This window comes from Pinus tabuliformis, chromosome 3_2, assembly GCF_031772625.1.
Source record: "Pinus tabuliformis cultivar Carrire ecotype Pingquan chromosome 3_2, CPIR1, whole genome shotgun sequence".
Taxonomy (NCBI): Eukaryota; Viridiplantae; Streptophyta; class Pinopsida; order Pinales; family Pinaceae; genus Pinus; species Pinus tabuliformis.
The window spans coordinates 818,926,031-818,948,537 of record NC_142302.1 but is presented as its reverse complement, the minus strand read 5'-3'; the positions used below and the strand labels follow the sequence as shown (position 1 = coordinate 818,948,537).

The 22,507-nt window shown below is 37.2% G+C and overlaps 1 protein-coding gene across 1 annotated transcript in view; it reads left to right on the top strand.

The window, feature by feature from the left end:
* Positions 1 to 7,309: 7,309 nt before the first annotated feature.
* Positions 7,310 to 22,507, top strand: part of LOC149183164 (PR5-like receptor kinase) — an 83,199-nt gene continuing 68,001 nt past the window's right edge. Inside the window, exons 1-7 of the mRNA XM_089417059.1 lie at positions 7,310 to 7,654; positions 7,734 to 8,369; positions 15,351 to 15,629; positions 15,765 to 15,892; positions 15,970 to 16,183; positions 16,288 to 16,519; positions 16,613 to 16,763. Of these exons, the coding sequence (XP_089273185.1) occupies positions 7,540 to 7,654; positions 7,734 to 8,369; positions 15,351 to 15,629; positions 15,765 to 15,892; positions 15,970 to 16,183; positions 16,288 to 16,519; positions 16,613 to 16,763 (1,755 nt within the window). The 5' untranslated portion in view covers positions 7,310 to 7,539. The remainder of the gene's footprint in view (positions 7,655 to 7,733; positions 8,370 to 15,350; positions 15,630 to 15,764; positions 15,893 to 15,969; positions 16,184 to 16,287; positions 16,520 to 16,612; positions 16,764 to 22,507) is intronic.

Genomic DNA, 22,507 nt, shown 5'->3' with positions numbered 1-22,507 from the left:
CTCACCTCGACGGAGCAGCAGAGCACCGGAACAACAACAAAATGACAAAGGTTAGGGTTTCTTTGGCATAGTGAAGAGGCGGGAGAAGTGAAGCCCGTGGATAGGACAGTTGTCCTCACAACATTAACTCACCAGTACCGCACCATAAAACCAATCAACCATAAAAATCATCCATGCAATCACACATTAATTGTATGTCGTAAGTGATCAGGGCTAGTCCCATCAGAAGGTCATGAAGTTTGTCCCATATACCCTCTGCTGATGAATATTTTCCTAGATTGTTCTTTATAGAATCAGGCAGCCTATTCAATATTGCCTTCATTGCTTTTTCATTGTAATCCTTGGATTCTCCATCCATCCTATCACTGATTTCTAGATTTCAATGCCTTGAGTCTGTAAGAAATTAGTCATTCTTGCTTCCCATATACTAAAGTTCCCATTAAACCATGGAGCCTCCTCAAATTGATTGTCTTCTATTTTAGTGGTAGAGGGAAACACATCCTTAGGAGAATTAGAGACTTTCTTCCTTGACTTCGCCATTTGTGTTCTAAAGATCAACCTTCAAGCTATTAGGCTTTGAATGAAGGTATTGGATCTAAAACTAATTGTTGGAAATACTGGGGGGGGTGAATCAATATTTCTTTTTCAACTATTATTTTACCAGTTAAAACATTTACATTCAGAACACAAGATGAACAACAAGTATCAATGCTTTTATTAATATAATCTTTGCAATAAAATAGATACAATATATAAATGGTTGCAATCAGTTGCCAAGCACCAACTTGGACTTTTGTGAGGCTCCAACCTCTAGAGCTCCAACTCTGTTTTTCCAAGGCAACAATCTTGGACTTAAGAGCACCAACTCCCAAGGACTTCAATCCTTCTAGTTCCTGAGACACCAGTCCCAAGGACACCAATCCTTCCTACCTCTGAGGAACCAATCCTGAGGACTCCAATCCTTCTTACTTCTGAGGCATCAACCCCAAGGACTCCAATCCTTCTTGCTTCTGAGGCACCAACCCCAAGGGTTCCAACCCAATCTTGTCAAGGCATGTTTGATAGTAATGTTTTGCTCTCAGAACTCTTCTTTACTAAGTTATGTTTGTTTATAGCTTCGTTGTAGTCTCCATGCTACAACATCAATGACAACTAATCTTCTTATGAAGGAGTCTTTACAACTCTTCATACTGTCCACATAGAGTCTCCAATAGCCTTCATGACCTCTGATAATGTCTCAACATAGCTTTATTGAGTCTACTATTAGATGCACTAAGCTCTACATAAGAACCAACTTTTTGTTCAAGCATTTGTTCTTACTGTCACAGTAAATGCTTCAACATGACTGCTTCTCTGCTGACTACTTCTCCCTTCAAACATCGCAGATAAAACTTTATTTATTACATCCCAAAATTGTTCTACAGACTACATTGTGTACCTGATTAATTATTTCACAGGGTTTCACGATTAATAGAGAAGCTCACCCTTCGAATGCCTCCTATCCTATTGGTCCTTCGGCCCTTTTCTGTTTTGTTGGGCCCTACAGCTGCCTTTGTTTCTTCCAACTTTTTCAACAACTCTTCAACTTTCCTTGTTCTCTGTTTTTGTATCTTCCTGATGCCTCTAACCATTGGTTTCGTCTTTCCGCTCGCTCTTCGGCTTCCGCCTCGGTCACTGTAGTTTCCTCTGCCTCGTTTGATCCTTCGACTTCCCTCCTTGGTCGCTATAGTTTCCTCTACCTATTCGGATTAACCAACGCTTCACAGACACGTTAATACAGAAGAGAAGGCCGAACTACAAAGGAAATGATGTTTATTAAACCATATCAGAGAGGTCCCTTTTTTTCTTTAATAACATTCATACATAGGGCTTTACTATTTAACAGAGAGACTGTACCAATCAGGAAGGCCCCACATGCCATGTCACCATACAATCGCAATCGCCATTGTTCAGGCCTCCTGCACTATCGGAACCGTTATTAAAAGCTTTTGGCCTAAAAAACCCCGGGCAATGCAAATATTGGAATACACAGGAATATATGAAAAAACCGATTGAAACACTAAAGGTCGGACTTCAAACTCATTACACCCGCATCTATAACTTCATCGGATCCGCTCCTCCATAATGTTATCGCAATCGGAAGTCGCGACTTCTAGAGGTCCTTTATTAATCGAGCCCATGACATCGCCGATGGCCGACGACTGATTCTCCTACGGATGCGATATGATATTAAATCAAACTGCAATGTTGCATTGGGTCCGCAACATATATCGCAATCAATGTTTTCAGGGGTGACACCCCTTTGTATAGTGATATGCGAGTTCTGATGGGTAGATGCGATATGCCAAAAAAGCCTTTCTTAATGTTGTAGTAGGTGCACAACATATATAAATTATATAATAAGCATGAATCTATGAAATATACTAGAAAACCATGCAATACACTGAAAACAGACTTCATCTGTTTATACACCCGAATAAATATAGCGTCAAGTCCGCACATGTATATCATAGTTGGGGGTTTTGGGTAGTGGCTCATTGTAGAACCTGCCGATTATGATATCATCAATATATACATATATTCTGCCCCTATGCTCCGATATATGTATATTTGCTGCCACCGATAGTGTATATCGATATACATGTAAAGTCTACCTCCAATAGTGTATATTGCATATACCTGTAAACTACACTCTGCTTTGGCTCTTTGGCATATATTTCTCCCGATATGGCTCCTTAGCATATATTACTCTCGATATGGCTCCTTGGCATATATTACTCTCGATATGGCTCTGGTAGCTCTGATAGCTCTGATAGCTTTATTTTGCTCCTCCGATAGCTTCGATAGCTCTGTTTTTCTCTTTTGATAACTTTGCTTTTCTCCTCTGATATGCTCTCTGATTGCTCTATTTTGCTCCTCCGATAGCTTTGCTTTTATCCTCTGATATGCTCTGCTTTGCTCCTCTGATAGCTCTGTTTTCTCCTTCGATAGCTCTGTTATGCTCCTCCAATATGTTAACTCCTCTTTTGATGACTTCTTCCTCTCAGCTCTTCTTAGGCATGTATTACATGCAATGCTCCGTCGATGTGGCTCCTCTTGCTCCAATGTCTTTCTTTGGATTTTTAATGTCTTTCAATGATGGCTCATGGCTTGGCTTTCCTGATGGCCTTGCTCCTGTTTCTTCATGAATCTGCTCTGCTTCCCCTTGGCTTCATATCATCATCTAGTATCTAGAATATTGCCATACTGACATCAATAACAACCTAGGTCAACAATAATGTTAATCCTAATGGTTATACTGTTAATCTTAGGGTTTAATGTTTATTTTAGTGTTTATATCACTCTAGTTTATAATATTAATTCCTTGTGTTTAATATTATTCCCATGGGTTTATCATTTCCTTGCATTTATGATATAAATCCCTTAAGTTTATTAATCTAAGGGTTCATATTCCTAAGGTATAATATTATTCACAAGGTTTATAATATTAATCCTAGGGTTTAATTTAAATATCTTGGGTTTATAATATTCTGTTAATATGAAAATCAAACATGGTCAACGATGGTCAACCATGTTCAACAATGTTTAACCATGGACCAATGTCACATTGTGACAAAGATTCTCTCAATATGAAAATCAAGCATGGTCAACCATGGTCCAACGTCGCATTGTGACAAATATTGTCTCAATATGAAAATCAACCATGGTAAACAAAGTTTGTTTTAGGGTTTATAATATCTATCTTAGGTTTTATATACCTTAGGTTTACAATATTAATCCTTTGTGTTTTTGGGGGTTTAGTATTAATCCCTTGTTTTTATTATTGCCTTGGGTTTATAATATCAATCCCTTGGGTTTATTAATATAAGGGTTCATATTCCTAGGGTATAATATTATTGATAGGGTTTATAATATTAATCCTAGTGTTTAATATAAATTCTTTGGGTTTATAATCCATTAGGTTTATAATATAAATTCCTTAGGTTTATAATATTAATCATACGATTTATATTCCAAGGGTATAATATTAATCCTAGGGTTTACAATATTAATCCCTTGGGTTTATTAATTTTAGGGTTTATATTCCTATGGTTTAATATTAATCCTAGGGTTTAATGTTATTCCCTTCTATTTATAGTCCCTTGGGTTTTTAATATTAATCCCTTGAGTTTAATATTAATCTTAGGGTTTAATATTAATCTCTTAAGTTTATAATTCCTTGGGTTTATAGTATTAATCCTTTGGGTTTATTAATCTTAGGGTTTATGTTCCTACGATTTAATATTAATCCTAAGGTTTAATGTTATTCCCTTGGGTTTTTAATATTGTCGCTTGGGTTTTTATTCACATACATTTATAATGTTAATCCTAAGGGTTATAATATTAATCTTAGGGTTTAATGTTTATTTTAGTGTTTATAACGCTTCGGTTTATAATATTAATTCCTTGTGTTTAATATTATTCCCATGGGTTTATCATTCCCTTGTGTTTATGATATAAATACCTTAGGTTTATTAATCTAAGGGTTCATATTCCTAAGGTATAATATTATTCACAAGGTTTATAATATTAATCCTAGAGTTTAATTTAAATCTCTTGGGTTTATAATATTGTGTCAATATGAAAATCAACCATGGTCAACGATGGTCAACCATGTTTACTATATGCTTTATAATACTTTTCTTGGGGTTTATATACATTCGGTTTTTAATATTAGATCCTTGGGTTTAATATTATTCTCTTTGGGTTTATAATCCCTTGAGTTTTTAGTGTTAATCCATTGCGTTTATTAGTCCCTTTGGATTATAATATCAATCCCTTAGGTTTATTAATATAAGGGTTCATATTCCTAGGGTATGATATTATTCATAGGGTTTATAATATTAATCCTAGGATTTAATATAAATATGTTTGGTTTATAATCATGGTCAACCATGATCAACCAAAGTCTAATCTCATATTGTGACAAAGATTGTCTCAATATGAAAATCACCCATGTTCAGCCATTGTCAACCATCATCAACCATGGTCATTCATGCGCAACCATGGTCCAACATCACATTGTAACAAAGATTGTCTTAATATGAAAATCAACCATGATCAACCATCTTCAATCATGGTCAACCATGGTCAAATGTAGCATTTCGACAAAGATTATCTCAAAATAAAAAACAATCATGGTCAATCATTCAACCACGGTCCAACATCACATTGTGAAAATTTTGTCTCAATATGAAAATCAACCATTGTCAACCATGGTCAACCATGGTCAATCATTACCAACCATGCTCCTATGTCACATTGTGACAAATATTGTCTCAATATAAAAATCAACCATGATCAATAATCATCAATATCCATGGTCGCATTATGATAAAGATTGTCTCATGGTCCAACATCACATTGTCACAACTATCGTTATCAATGGTCAACCATGGTCCAACATCGCATTGTGACAAACATTGTCAGCTTGTCCACCAAGGTCAATCATGGTCAACCATGCTCAACCATGGTCCAACATCAAATTGTGACAAAGATTCTCTCAATATGAAAATCAATCATGGTCAACCATGGTCCAACATCGCATTTTGACAAATATTGTCTCAATATGAAAATCAACCATGGTCAACCAAGTTTGTTTTAGCATTTATAATATTTATCTTAGGGTTTATATACCTTGGGTTTACAATATTAATCCTTTGTGTTTTTTGAATTTTTAGTATTAATCCCTTGTTTTTATTATTGCCTTGGGTTTATAATATCAGTTCCTTGGATTTATTAATCTAAGGGTTCATATTCCTAGGGAATAATATTATTGATAGGGTTTATAATATTAATCCTAGGGTTTAATATAAATGCCTTGGGTTTATGAGCCATTGGGTTTATAATACAAATTCCTTAGGTTTATAATATTATTCATACGATTTATATTCATATAGTATAATATTAATCATAGGGTTTATAATATTAATCTCGTGGGTTTATTAATTTTAGGGTTTATATTCATATGGTTTAATATTCATCCTAGGGTTTAATGTTATTCCCTTGATTTTATAATCCCTTGGCTTTTAATATTAATCCATTGAGTTTATAACATTAATCATAAGGTTCATGATATGATTCTTTGGGTTTAATGTTTATTTTAGGGTTTATAATATTTATCTTAGGGTCTATATCCCTTGGTTTTATAATATTAATCTCTTGGGTTTAATATTAGTCCCTTGGGCTTATAATCCCTTGGTTTTTTAGTATTAATCCCTTGGGTTTATAATATTAATCATACAACTTATAAAATGTTTATAATATTAATCATATGGTTTATATTCCTAGGGTTTAATGTTAATCCTAGGGCCTAATGTTATTCCCTTGGGTTTATAATATTAATCCTAAGGTTTATAATATTAATCATACGGTTTATATTCCTAGGGTTTAATGTTAATCCTAGGGTCTAATGTTATTCCCTTGGGTTTATAATCCCTCATGTTTTTAATTTTAATTCAATGAGTTTATTAATCCCTTGAGTTTATGATATTAATCTTAGGGTTTAATATTAACCCCTAAGTTTATAATCCTTTGGGTTTATAGTATTAATCCTTTGGGTTTATTAATCTTAGGGTTTATGTTCCTAAGGTTTAATGTTATTCCCATGGGTTTAAAATCCCTTAGGTTTCTTAATAGCATATGTCTATAATGTTAATCCTAAGGTTTATAATATTAATCTTAGAGTTTAATGTTTATTTTAGGGTTTAAATCGCTTCAGTTTATAATATTAATTCATTGTATTTAATATTATTCTCATCTGTTTATAATCCCTTGCGTTTATGATATCAATCTCTTTGGTTTATTAATCTAAGGGTTCATATTCCCACAATATAATATTATTCACAATATTTATTGAAGTAATCCTAGGATCTAACTTAAATATCTTGGGTTTATAATCCATTGGATCTTTAATACAAATTCCTTGTGTTTATTAATCTCTTGGTTTAGAATATTATGTTCATTATGTTATAGTTTTAAATATAACTATTAATATTATATTATATAAAAACACAGTATTATATTAATATATAGTATAATATTAATATAATAACCATATTATTATTTACATTATTTTTAACAATTACAAATATTTAATTTTTAATAGCCATTTTTACATTATACATTTCATAATTATTAATATGGTTTATCTAAACCTATAAACGAATATTAACCACATTTACTAATATATTTGAAAAACACCTATAAACGTATATTAATGTGTTGTGCTAGTGAACCTTATCCCAAAAGAAATCCGTCACTACATTAATTTCCTCCAATCGTACTATTTAAAAATCGGGAAGTAAGTCTGTACACCAAAAATGGACACTGGCGGGCGGAAGCGACGGGTCAGTACAGGCATGAATCATCGCCTGGTAGGCTATTGCTTGTTGCTGCGGACACATAATGAACGCCGTCACTTTGGCTTTTGCTGCTGAAAGTTCGAATCACGGCCATGGCCAGAACACAGGGAATTCTGCTTGTTGATGTGGACACTTTATGGACGCCCTCATACTTTGGCTTTTGCTGCTGAAAGTTCGAATCACAGCCATGGCCAGAACACAGGGATTTCCGCTCGTGTTCCTCTCAGCATTTTTTATCTGCGTTTTACAGGGTACTGACTACAGCTTTTTGGTTTTTGCTCTTTTTCTTCGAAGGGTTACGTTTTATATCTGCAATTTTTATCTTTGCAGGGGCAGGAGGTGCGATCTTCGAGATCCAGAACAACTGCCGATTCACTGTTTGGGCAGCGGGTTCATCAGGCCGTGGTAAACGGCTGGACAGCGGGCAGTCGTGGAGGGTTCAAGTCGCCAATGGTACAACAGGCGGTAGGTTTTGGGGGCGCACGGGGTGTTCCTTCAACGGCAACGGCCGCGGCAGCTGCAATACTGGGGACTGTGGGGGTCTGCTAAACTGTCAAGGCTCCGGAAACCCCCCTGTGACGATGGTCGAATACTCTCTCAATCAATACCAGAACAGCGACTTTTATGACATATCTGTCATCGATGGATTCAACCTGCCAATGTCGATCATACCCTCCAACCCTTCGTGCAACGCAGTCACCTGCAGCAGCAATATAAGTGCGATCTGCCCCGTTGAATTGAGGGTTTACGGCGATAGCGCCTGCACTCGTTTTAATACGTCACAATATTGCTGTACGGGGAAATATTTGAAGAATTGCCGTCCGACTAATTATTCGATGGTTTTCAAGCGCCAATGCCCCCAGGCCTACACCTATGCAAAGGACAACGCCACCAGCACCTTCACTTGCCCCAGAAGCACCGACTATAAAGTCGTTTTCTGCGACGGCAATTCCACCTCCCTGCAAGGTCAGTTCTCTATTCCACCGTGTGACCGCTTGAGAATCAGAGAGTGAATTTTCGACCTCCTCAACATATTGTGCACTGTTTGGCTAAACTCGTTCGCGTAATGTTTATTTTTTTTGTTTGGACCTTCTACGGTTTGCATTTCTGTGTACAATAAACACTCTATTATTCATCCGCTTCATTTACTATTTAGTCTGCTTACTCAGGAAAATAAGGACGCACCTAAATCCTATCAAACTCTGACGAATTTGTGGACGGTCAATTTCTCGTCGGCTCGACGGAAAATGGCCGATTGACCACCTAACGATTGGATTCAGCTTGATTTTTCGACAAACACTATAAGACTTTATTCTAACTTGGTTACAATTTTGCTCTAAAAACAGTGAATTTTTTTTCAAGATTTTGATTAAAATTTAGTTGAAATTTTGTGAAATTTAGATTATATGATTTAGGTTTTTTTACTAAAAGTGTTTGTGTGAATCAATTTCTATCATTAAAAAAAAAAATTAAACATTCCTATAATTATGATTAAATTTTGTAACAAAAACTTCTAGAAACTAAATGGCAAAATCCCGTTAAAAATATAAGGTAAATATAACTTCTCTACTGATATCTATAGCTGTTACTTATCCATCCAAAATGATGTAATGGCCAGGAATATGCGCTTATCCTTTACCTTTTCAGAGCCTGGGCCTATCCCTTACCAAACGATGTAAAGAAAAGGGATAAGTGCTTATCGGTCGCCTTTTGAAAAAAATGGTCACATTGTTGCTGGATGACATTTAATAAAAATTGGCTACATTTTGTATAAATAGCTAATGTCAATTACTTCCTTGGCGCTTCTCAAGAAGCCGGGGCGAAAGAGGAACAGTTTTCAAGCTCACGGTTCTAAAAAAATTATGCAAACATAGGGAAGTAGCAGAATCTTTCATTTCATTTCACCTTGGATAAAATTCTGACCTTCTGAATGGTCAATTTCTTCTTTCCTGAAAAGAAATGGTGGATTCCTCTCTCATCGCCTTGGGTAGGGTTTGAGACATGGCAGGTTCAAGGGTTCTTTGTTTGCCTGAATCCAAACATATTTTGGCAAATCATCAGTATTTTTCTGTGACTGCCACCAACATCGAAACCTCCGAGATTAAGCCATTGGGCTTTCAAACATAATCTTTTGGATCTACAGGTTTGATGACAGATTGGATTTGTCCTGATATAGAAGCTTTTATCCGTTCAGTGCTGAAATTTTACGGGCAAAATGTTTGTCAAATATGATCAGTGTTCAATGTTTATGGACACAATTTTCGTGAAATATGGTCATTATATATTTGCACCAGACTTAAAAGACACTTTTCCAAGTATATGTATGTGGGTACACTATTCAAAGCCCATTTGTCGATTACATTGTTAAAACCCTCAACATATCCCATTTTTCGATGCCAATGATGCCAATGTTAAAACTCTCAACCTATCCTGATTGTCCTGTGCTTAATCGATGATCTGAAGGTCAATTCCTGACATTGTAACCGAGCCCTCGGAGCCTCCCCATTGTCTTTCAGGTCAATTTGTAAACCTTTAACTTCAAAGCTTGTGCTGGTAATGGTCGTAAAACAGCCGGGATAAGAATAGTGATTAAAACCATCATTTTATATGAAAAAGGAAGATTTTTTAGTTTTTCCAAAGAGGCTTCAGCCATACAGATTACGCCACGTCAATTATTAAGAGGTTATTTCGTTACATATCTTCCATGGATACTGCAGATGAATAGCCTGCAGGCACAGCCTGCAACCTGGAGACCTGATGGGATCGTTTTAGAAACTGTCAAAAGCCCTGCAGACATGGCCTGCAACCTGCAGACCTGGTGGGATTGTGTAGAAATTGTCAAACGTAATTTAGAAGGTGTAAATAAATTGGTTTGTGTGAACCTTAATTAGTACGCATCGAATTATTAATTTGAATCTTATGAAAAGAAATTAAACATAAGAGTTATATGTGGGAATAAATTGGGACTAAAGTTGTCTATATTCAACTGATTGATTTAAAAAAACACCTTACTTTTTCTATAAAACGAAAAAGGAAAAATCTCATGGAAATATTGTATATAAATTTTTAGCGACCTTTGAAGTGAGTGGCATTATTAATTTGAAGTTGTTATTATAATTTCAAAGAATTATGAGCAAAAAAGAAAGCGCTCATGAGATGAGTAACACTATTTTAAGTAACATTATTACATGTAAGTTCGGACTCTGTTACAATTGAATTCAGGGTCAAATTTTACTTCAGCATAGTTTTAATTGAGTGTTATTCCCCTGTGAAGAACAATGTTATTTGTGGTATCTATGTTAGGGATAGGTGGCGCTGTGACATAGTTTTAAGAGGTTAGATTGTTTTTTATTTCTAAAGTATAAAATATAGGTGGATAAATTATTTTTAATTTAAAAAGATAGAGAATGATATTTTATTTAGAGTATAAAATTTAAATTAAAATTTAAAATATTAAAAATTTTATTTATTAAAAATATTTACTCTAACAAGTTATTTTTTATTTTAAAATAGTTTAAAATTAAAAAATAAAAAATTATAGAAAAATGAAAATTTATTTCAAAAAGAATATAAATTAAGAAATATAATTTATTAGGGAATTTTTGAAATGTAAAATAGTTTTATTTAATCAGAATAATAAAACAATCCTTATCAATTAAGAAAAGCTATTTTTTAATTTCTTGGAAAATTCAAATATGTATATTTGAAGTGGAATTAAATTTCGGATTGAATAGTCTTTCTTTATAATTTTAATAGATTTACCACTATAAAATCCAAAGAAAAATGTGTTTAGTAGTTTTTTTTTATTGTGATCTAAATATGCAATGAGGGTATTCTTTGTAGATCTAAATACGCAAAATGATTAGTCATTAAATTCGCATAAAAAAATTATACACTTTATTAAAAAAAACAAAACAAAACTTGCAAAACCATTTAACCTTAAAATCACATTATCATCTTAAATTCTGCTTATTCACATTGTCTTCTTAAATTCTATTGATCCTATTAACATTATGATCTTAAATTCTATTTATTATCTTGAAGTTTATTTTGTTAGTGCATATTCTATTTTAAATTCTGGTTATTCACATTGTCTTCTCAAATTCTATTGATCCTATTAACATTATGATCTTAAATTCTATTTATTATCTTGAAGTTTATTTTGGTTGTAAATTTTCTTTGTTAGTGCATATTCTATTTTAACATTTTTACCTTCAAATTCCCGTCATACTGTTTAATTCTCACTGGAACGGCGCTTATCCCTTTAGACAACACTCTAACGCTCAAAATGCTTCAGAAAAGCGGTGAGTTGAACGGCCCCTTTTCACAGCCCCCTAGCGCTCAAAATGCTTCAGAGAAACTGTGAGCCGCGAGAAAAGTGAAAGCATACTGTCACCAATCTATTGGTGTTCGGATTCTTCTGAACAGTTGTGTGATGACCCCGTAAAACATGTAATTATGAAAAGTTACTATGGTAAGAAACTAATGTGAACTGTTAGTTACTGTTGTTAAATGATATTACTTTATTTTATGAATGAAAGATTTTGGAAAAATGCTGGCAATCTCCTAAGGGAGGATTTCTAAAGAAAAAGAAACAGTTATAAAACTGAAAAAGAAACTAACCCTTCAGCCAGGAAAAGTCCTGGGAAGGAAAACCCCTGGTCTGTTGGGACAGAGAGGGAGAGAGAAATTGGAAGAGAGAAGAAAAAGAGAAAGGAAAGAGGGTTAAGTCTGGTAAGGACCAGATAACCCTAGCACAACAGTGCATGAGTCTTGTTGAGGGCTGCAGGCCTGCAGGACAGCTCGGGGGGAGAATCCAATGTATCAATGGATCTCATGGTTGGGTGGATAAGAGCAAGCATACAAATTGCAGGTGAACTTCTGGAGCGTTGATTCTTGTGTCTGACAAATCAGGTATGGTTAGTCACTAGACTCAAACCTCTGTATTCCGTATATTGGTATAAAGAAGTAAAGTATAGTTAAGCTCAAGTTTTCTGTGGCTAGCTAGATAACAGTTACCTGAAGTATTACAGACAGTTCTATGAGCAAATATTACTGACGGTTCAAGCTTAACCGGAAACTAGCTACTATATAAATGCATGTTGATTGTGAGATAAATGCCTGTTAACTGTGAGAGCCAAAGCTTGTTAACTGTACAAATTGATACATGATAGCTGTAAAAATCAATGCATGAGAAACTGAAGGAATCGATGCATGATAGCTGTTAAACTCATTGCATAAATAACTGAAAGAATCGATACATGTTAGCTATATAAATCAGTGCATAAGCGACTGTAAGAGTCGATGCATGTGAACCAGAAGAAGGAGATGCATGGTAGTTGCATAGAAATAACAGCTACGATTAGCCGAGATATATCTGTATAAAACCTCACGAAGGTCTTCAGTACTATAACAGTAAGTGCATGGCAACAAATGCATAAATTATTCAATGGCAAAAGGAATCGTTAACAATCTTTAACCTTAGAAAAGAATCATGGAAACAATAGATCAACAATGAATAGTCGTATTACTGTAACAAACATGAAATACATTGGCACTAAGTGCCGTAATAGAATACGGTGAGGCCGTCCAAGAAAGCTCATCGAACCCTGTACTTAGGGTTTAGTTTCACTATACATGTAAAACAAGTGAAAGACGACTGTATTAATGCTGAATACAAATGGAAACCATTGTTTAACCAGTAAAGGCATTCTGTTGGCATAGAACCGCGGTGGTAAGTGGCCACTCAACTGCCGTGTACAGTCACGAAAACGTCGTGTGAGCAGAGGGATATTATAAACAAACCCTCGTCATTATAAAACAAACCCTTGTTATTATAAACAAACCCTCGAAAGGTACGTCTCGACTCTGTTAGCAGAGGAAAGATAATAGCAGAAGTGAACCTGTATATTTGAAGAGGCAAGTTCATATGCAATAGATAACCAGACAATAATTTTAAACAAAACGAGCACTGTACATTTGGAAAGCAAAGCTCATATGCATATGGACAACAAAGTTATTACTGTAACTTAACCCAGCGGAAACATGTTCATCATACTCCAAGGGAGGAAAGAGAAATATTTATACATTAGCAGCGTGATAAATGAAACCCGAAGGGTACAGTAATAGACTGTCCATAAATGTCCAGCGAGCCGAGGGGCAAACCCTGGCCTCTTCATGAAACCCGATACACTTGAGAGAACACAAACTAATTTCTAACAGCAAAAGAACTGAGATAATATATATTCCAACTTAATCGAGTTCATCCGGTTCCGGCAAGGAAGGCCGTGAACCATTGAAGCCAAATACACAAACTCTAAGCGAGATATCAAAATAAACACTTATAACACAAGACTGTGTAACCAGATTTGATGCGGGTTCGGCATGGCAAGGCCGACCGCTAATCTCAATCAGGGTTTGGGGCCGAACAGAGGAACCCTGAGACAGCAATAAGAGTTGCCATGAGGAAACCCTCAACGAAAGAATAAGACGATACAAGTAAACCCTCAGGCATCTAAACAAATCGAAGCTCTGCATCCATTGTAGAGGATAAATACCTGAGAGTATTTCGAACGCATGTTCTATCCTGGAGCGGCAGGAGCATCAAAAGGTAAACCCCTGCAATAGGGAACAATAGAAATTAGTCATGAGATTTTATTAACTAAAACAATTAACTCTGTGTCATCAAGATATTGAGTGTACATCAGCTGTAATGAAATTCTTGAACTGACGGATAAAATACCTGGATGGCTGGGCAAGACCTGGCACACGACGGAGACAAGGAATTCGCTGAGCTGAACAAGCATCCGGTAAACCCAACAGGAACAAATAAACCCGAAACATGCGGTTTGGGGTATATATAAACCCGCTAAACCCTGGAACATATGTGAGCCCTTAGATCTGTGCAGGAAATCCTCGCCGTCCATCCAAGCAGAAGAATGGCGCGTAAACCCTAGCGTGCTTTCCGAAACTTCACATGGCCCTTGCACGGTGCTGGACACCTGGTCAAGGTAGGTGAAGACATTACATGTCCGTCACACCTGGCATTGGAGTTTACTCGGTACAACAACCAAGTGATAACCTTTGACCTCATCCGATCACCCATGATTCGTAGGGTAATAAAACAGAAAATAAACTTTGTGTATTAGGTTGACCATGTGGAAATGTGAACCATGACAGCGCATGGGTATTCGAGAGCCATCATATATACATGTGTATAGTAATGTTTATGTTCGAGTATGTATAAGGTGGGTCATAAAGTATTGGAGATGTAATTAATTTTTTTTTTTTATGGTATTTTTACCATGGAGTGTGACAAGTTGTTTCCTACCCTATGAGATGTCAAGATTTTATGTTCAGGGTCTGGGTGCTAAGGTTTCTTCTCGATACCGTTTCTTAACAGATGACAGCGATCCCGATGATATTCTCTCAAAAAGCCCATTGCTCATTCGCCCAAGTCATAACCCACTCTTAATGATTCCTTAGATGGTCTTGGTCAGTGTTAACACTCCATAATGCGCGATAATAGTGTAGTCTGAAAAATACCCTTAAATTAAAGAAAATAATGGAAAATTTGATAAGATTAAGATAAAATCTAGCAGAAATATTTGAAAATCTAATTTGCAGCTATCAAATTATAAAAAACTTACAAATTAATCAGGAAAATAATAGAAATTTCAACCAAATTATAATAAAATTCGTCATATATATTTAAAAATCTAATTTATCAAACTTCAAGATTTTGATCAAAATTTTGAGTGCTTGAATTCTTGATAGTGATTAAACCATTTCTATCTTAAAAAATTCAAACACCCGTATTTTGATCTTTAGAAATATCATTTGTTTTTACCGATAACCAGACTTCAGAGCACTTTGTGCATATATTAGCTGTTTCATCATGACATAAAATGCCTGTTTCGTTGATTCATATTTGCGTTTTAATTACAGGACAAAATATTACAGTGGTGGGTCCCAATATGACACTGACACCGTATGGCTCCCCAACAATGTCGCCTACCATGCCGCCCAGATCGACGAATTTGCGACACCCTTTGACACCGTTACCGGGTAATTCGACACACCCGTCCGGTAAAAAGACATCAAACCAAAATGGTATATCGTGGCAACACGTCCTCGGTACAATAGGTACATTTGTCGTTTTAGCAGGTCTATCTGTCAAGCTGTGGTATCGATGTGTTAGACTGAGGAAAAGCCATGTTAGAACAGGTAATAATAAAAAAATTACTGAAGTATCGTTTCCATGCTGAATTGCACTATATAATTTATATAATTTATTTATTTGTAACTTTGTCGGATTAAATCATTATGAAGAAAATTCTTATTGTGATGTTCTCTCCGCAGATAATAATATAGATGCAAGACGAAATTTCGGGGAAGTATATTTTGATTACAAGATTCTCAGAAATGCCACTGGAAACTTTGATCGGAACAACATGCTTGGCAAAGGAGGATTCGGAGAAGTTTACAAGGTATAATAATATTCGTGGTTTTGTTCAATTATGCGGTACGTTTGCAGTGTAATTTTAATGAATTTGATGATCCGCAGGGAAGGCTTCCGGATGGGAGGGATGTTGCCGTTAAGAAACTGATTGGAAAGCAGACTACTCAAGCTGCTGAGGAATTTCTAACGGAAGTGAAGCTCATCAGCAGCGTCCGTCACCGTAATCTTGTTTGTTTACTCGGATGTTCCAGGCGAGGGCACAAACGCTTGCTGGTTTACGAATTTATGTCAAATAACAGTCTTGACAAACATTTATTCGGTACGTTGTTCTAACTAATGCCACCGTTTTCAAAATTCATGTTGTTTTTAGAAATTATGTAACTTGTACTGAAGCTTTAGAATACTATTGCTGGAGGTCCGCAGGCGAGATAAGAAATCCTTTGAGCTGGGAAAACCGTATAAATATTATAGTCGGCACAGCACGAGGCCTTGCATACCTGCACGGGGAATCCAACGTTCGCATTATACACAGAGACATCAAATGTCCAAATATTCTTCTGGATGACAGCCGTCATCCCAAAATTTCAGATTTTGGATTGGCTAGGTTTTTCCCAGAAAGCCAAACACATGTTTCTACCAGAGTCGGAGGAACAATGTAAGTTCAGCAATTCATTTGTTAGATGTTTTTCTTTGTAACTGTTGAATCCAGATATTAATTCGTGGCTTTCATGAATTTGGTGTAAGGCAGAGGCTACATTGCGCCCGAATATGCCGTTCATGGGCAATTAACGGTAAAAGCTGATATTTATAGTTACGGGATCGTGGTTCTTGAGATCGTGAGTGGGAGAAAGTGCGTGGATGCAAGACTGCCCGCCCCTCGTCAGCTTCTTCTCGAATGGGTGAGTCAAATGAAGATAACTTTAGTTCAATAATTAAATCAAGAACCACTACTATACAAATCAAGAACCACTACTATACCAAGGGGCACTTTTGAGACATTTTTTTAAGACAAAAATCTTTTGTCTCAAAAATTCATTTTCTATTTTAGTTATTTTACATTAAAAATTAATATGAATTGATTTGTCTTCAATATAGATTTTAAATAAAAAATAGGTTGAAACAAAAATATTTTAAGACACAATTTTATATTTAAGATAAAAATAGTTTAAGAGAAAAGTAGTTTGAAACAAAAATATTTTAGGACAAAACAAGACAAAAATATTTTAAGACAAAGCTTTATATCTAAGACAAAAGTAGTTTGAGACAAAAATTTAAAAACAAAACTTTATATTTTATAAAAAAATAGTTTAAGACAAAATTATTTTAAGACAAAAACAATCTAAGACAAAATTATTTTAAGACAAAACTTTATATTTAAGACAAAAGTAGTTTGAGACAAAAATTTAATGACAAAACTTTATATTTAAGACAAAATTATTTTAAGACAAAAACAATTTAAGACAAAACTTTATATTTAAGACAAGCATTTTGAGACAAAAATATTTTAAGACAAAACTTTATATTTAATACAATGACCACTTTAGATCAAACCTATATTTAATATGATATTTCATTTCGAATGAAAATGGAGGGCAGCGCTGAGTTTTAGGGTGATCTGCGCACGCATTCTGAACTGGAGCTCCCACGCTCCTGCGGCCCTCCGCAGGCCGCCTGCCTGGCAGCCCCTGCTGCTGGGCTCTTAGTCCTTCTTGGCATCCCCGCAATCGGGCTCTGCCTCCCTCCTCCGGCCAGTGCTGCTGCTGGCACAACGTCTGTGTCTGGGTTTTGCGATCACAAAGGAGCGTAGCCACCGCCATGAGTGCGCCTGGGGGTGGGGAGCCTTCTCCCACCCCACCAATCTCTTCAGAAGAAGCATTTAGAAGATTGCTGCTCCCCACCCCACCAATCTCTTCAGAAGAAGCATTTAGAAGATTGCTCTCGCAGAAAGGGAAGAAACATTTGATTCCAGAAGTCTCGAAATTCATCAAAAAACTGGACGAAATGCCTGAGATCGCCCTGCTAGAAGACCAACCGATAAAAATCGCCGTAGCCCTGGCTGACAGAGGGTTGGTAGGACAATTTATGGGATGCTGGCCCTCTACAAAAACAACAGATGACTGGATCCAACGCAACTAGAGGCCCCAGCTGGAAAACAATGTGATCTGCTATGTTGTCAGAAGAGGGTATTTCATTTTCTAGTTCACCTCCAAAGAAGATCGAGATTTGGTTTTCAGAAACAGTCCGTATTTTATGGGAAATCAGGATCTGTATCTTAATAAGTGGACCCCCGACTTCGATCCCTTAATCGATACCCCTAAAGAGGTCCCAGTCTGGGTCCGACTTCCCAATCTTCTGATCCATTGCTGGAGCTATCACACCTTGCAGAAGATTGGAAATGGCCTAGGCCGTTTCATTGACAAAGCAGATAACAAGGGCCAATATACCTGTGCAAGAATCTGTGTGGAAGTTGATCTGGAAGCTAGATTGCCCGAAGCGGTAAAACTTACAGTCAGAGAATGGCATCACTATCAAAAATTGGATTACGAGCAACTGCCTTTCAAATGCAGAACCTGTCACGAACATGGACACTTCCAACGAAATTGCCCAAAAGCTCCAACCGGGGACAAAGTGGACGAAGAAGGATGGAAAGAAATAAAAAAGGGCAAGGCAGTCCCAAAACCAACTGAGAAGAAAAATTCAGGGCCATTGGTGAAGCCCTGGCTTAAACCAAAGCCAAAGAAGTTCCAAAAGAGAGTTCTTCCTCTGGGGTAAAGACAGATGCCATTGGAACCCAAGAGGAACCAGAAGACCCGTCGAAGAAAGTGAAAGAAGTAGAGGCAAAGTCAACTCTTCCTCCATCAGAGGATGAACAAGGGGAAAAAGAAGAAAACGAGGAGCGCATCAATCTGGGCTCCGATTCTAAGGGAGATTCAGAAGATGGAGTCTCAGATTCAGACAGCTCGCAAGTCACTCCTATCAAGTCGGCCAGGGGTCGAAAGTCCAAGAAGAAACAGAGAGAGGAACAAACTTATTTGGATGTTCTCCAAGGCTCTCAGAAAACTCTCAAAGGAATGATGAATACCAGATCTAGGCGCAAGCATGGTTAGGCTCCAAAAGGAGCCACAACCTTCCAAGCCAGTAAATAATGAAATACGTCTCCTAGAATTGTAGAGGGTTAGGCAGCAGGTTGAAAGAAGAAGCTCTGAAAGACATTCTAAGGATGTACTCGCCTGAAATCCTTCTCATCTAGGAGACAAAACTGGAGGACCTTCTACTCCTCCAAGCAAGCAAATCATTATGGCATAAAGGCCAAGGGAGAGCAGTCAGCGCTAGAGGCGCCTCTGGAGGGATTGCCTCCTTTTGGGACAGCTCCAAATATGATCTAGTTCACGAAGAATGTTGCCCCCATTGGCTACTCACTAAGCTCCTCCATAAAAAATCTGGCCACCAAGTAAGTATGTTCAATCTTTATGCTCCGGTCTTACCATCTGAGAGAAAAATTTGTTGGGATTCGCTCCAGTCCTATCTTTTCTTGCACAACCCAGAAAATATTATTACTGTAGTTGATCTGAATGTTACGCTAGCTGCAGAAGAGAAAAAGGGGGGCTCGCTGGTCAGGGACCTAGCTAGAGAATGGGTTGAAGACCTCATTTTAGATTGGGAATTGGAGGATATCAAGCCCACATCAGGGAAATTCACCTGGTCAAACAAAAGGATAGGCCCCGGCCACATTGCTGCTCGTCTGGATAGATTTCTAGTCGAATCCTCCTTCTTGACTTGTGGTCCAATCGCCACCTCTAAAATTCTGCCGAACTACACCTCTGACCATAAACCCATTCTGCTTGAGCTCTCCTTGGATGGAAATCTTGGCCCCATTCCCTTTAGATTCAGTTCTCTGTGGATTCATCAAGAAGGATTCTAGGAGGCGGTTTCCGAGGCCTGGAACCGGCAAGTTCATGAAGGATCCCCTTTCTTTGTGTGGGAAGAAAAAATGAGGACACTTAAAAGGGCACTCAAGGAGTGGGCTAAAAGGTTGAAAACGCCCACCGCTAAAAGAAAGGAGATGCATGACAGTTTAGCAGGCCATCAATTAACAATGTAGAATTCCGATGTAACTCAAATCCTTCTTCAAAAAGAAGTAGAGTTGCAAAAAGATCTCCATAGAGCAAGTAGGGATGAAGAAGAGTTCTGGAGACAGAAGTCCAGAAATCTTTGGTTATAGGCCAGAGACAAAAATACAAGCTACTTCCATAAGCAAGTTGAAGCACATAAGCACTTCAAAAGAGTAAATGAAATTCACTATCAAAACACTGTGGTTAAAGATTCTGAAGGCATAAAGCGAGCAACCCACTCCTTCTTCAAATATCTTTACTCTACCCCGGAAGACCCTCCTATCAATTCTTAAGCCTATCTGATTGATCTTATTCCTCACTGTGTTCAAGATTCTGACAATATTATGCTGACTGCTCCGATCAGTATGAATGAGATTAAAGAAGCTTTGGATTACATGGATCCGAATAAAGCCTCAGGCCCTGATGGGTTCACTACAAGGTTCTACCTGACTTGCTGGCCTACAATTAAAAAATACCTTCTGAGAATGATCTGTAAATCTTAGACCTGCACCAAGATTGGAGGCAGTACCAACCTGGCCTTCCTTGCCTTGATTCCGAAATACAAAGGAACCACTGATTTCAGAAGATTCAGGCCCATCTCTTTGTGTAATAAAAGTTAGAAGCTAATTACAAAAATAATAGCCAACCATATTAAGAAAATTATGCCGGTCATCATCCCTGAAAACCAAGGAGGATTCATAAAAGGGAGAAAGATTCTTGACAATATTGTGCTGGTGCAAGAAGAAATTCATTCAAGCTATCATCGAAAAGAGAAAGGCATGGTGATTAAGCTAGATTTGACAAATGCCTTTGACAGGGTGAGACATGATTTCCTGTTTTCTGTGATGGAGAAATTTGGCTTCTCAAAAGTTCTCATAACTTGGGTGAAAGCCTGCATTGCCTCCCCTTGGATAGCGCCTTTGGTTAATGGTCATTCAACGGAATTTTTCCAAGCCTCGAGGGGGCTAAGACAAGGTTGCCCTTTGTCCCCACTTCTTTACGCCATTCAAGCTTCGGTGCTTAGCTTCCAGCTAGACTACTGTCAACAGATCCAAACTCTGCCAGGCCTGAGAATGGCTGACAATGTTAAAGACATAAATCATGCCTAGTTTGCTGATGATACATTATTGCTTGGAAGAGCTAGCATAAATTCTGCTAGAACCTTCAAGAAGGCGCTGGACATTTATAGGGAGGTTTTGAGTAGCATGATTAACTATCTAAAAAGCACGATCTATGGCTGGAATTCCTTGATCAAAGATTTGATAAACATAACAAGGCTATTAGAAATGGAAAAGAACCCTGACCTGGGAGTCATTTAAGTATCTTGGGATCCCAATCTTCAAATCAAATCCTAAGGTAGCTCACTAGATGCCCCTGCTAGACAAGCTAAAACTCAGAATACAAGCTTGGGGAGCCTCATGGTTGAATAATGCTGGGAAGGTAATCCTTATGAAATCTGTTCTTATAAGTCTCCCAGTTTATCAGAACTCCATTCTACTAGCCCCTAAAACCTTTATTATTAAAGTGGATGGTCTCTTGAGAAGATTTCTATGGGAGGGAGGGAAAAATAATGAAAGAAGGCTCCATTTAGTTAATTGGGACACTATTAAGAAGCCATTCTTGGAAGGAGGTCTCCAAATGCGGGATCTGGCAGCCCAAAATCTTGCTCTCGGCTTCAAGCTCCTTTGGAACATTGTTTCTAGGAATCCTAGTTGGAGCAAGAGAGTTCTGTGGAAATAATATTTTCATGGGCAGCATTTGAGGTGCTTGGACCAGCCTCCTAGAATTTCCAAAGGATCACCAGTTTTCAAACTTTGTCTCACAACTTTGAAACTTTTTCAGTCATAAGCTTTATTGGATCCCAGATAATGGGAAAAAAATAAAAATTTGGGAAGATTCGATTCTTGGAGATCATCCCTTGAATCAGATGGCAAAACTGGAAAACATCAGAGCTTGGCTTCAGGCCAGCAATCTGGAAACCCTTTGGGACTTCTCCAATTGGACAAATGATGCAGAAAGTCTATGGGATGGTTGGAATTTGGGCGAGGTCCCGCATTGGCTGGATGGTGAAGCCAATTTATTGTTGCTCCAAGGAAAATCTTCCTTAAAGGCCTCTTCTAAGTACAAAAGAGGGTGGGGTTCTCTTTCAGGCTCTTACTCAGTAGCAGAAGGTTACAAAAGTATGATGGTTGTCCCTAGCGTCCCCCCAGAGCCAACTCAATGGAAATTTATTTGGTCTTTTCCTGCTCTCCCCAAAAGTGACTTCTTTTGCTGGACTCTAGCGCATAAAGGTATGTTCACTAGAGATAACCTAAGGAAGCGTGGAATGGAAGGTCCCTCCAGGTGCCCTCTTTGTGCATCGGATGAAGAAACAACTAACCACCTGTTCTTATTGTGCCCCTTTGCTCAAGAAGTTTGGAAGGGTGTCTTGATGTTAGGACTTGACAAAATGGAGCTTCCAGGAAATATTCAAGACCTGCTAAGAAACTGGGCCAAGTTATCCCCGTTTTGTCTCTCCAAAAAAAGCCTTC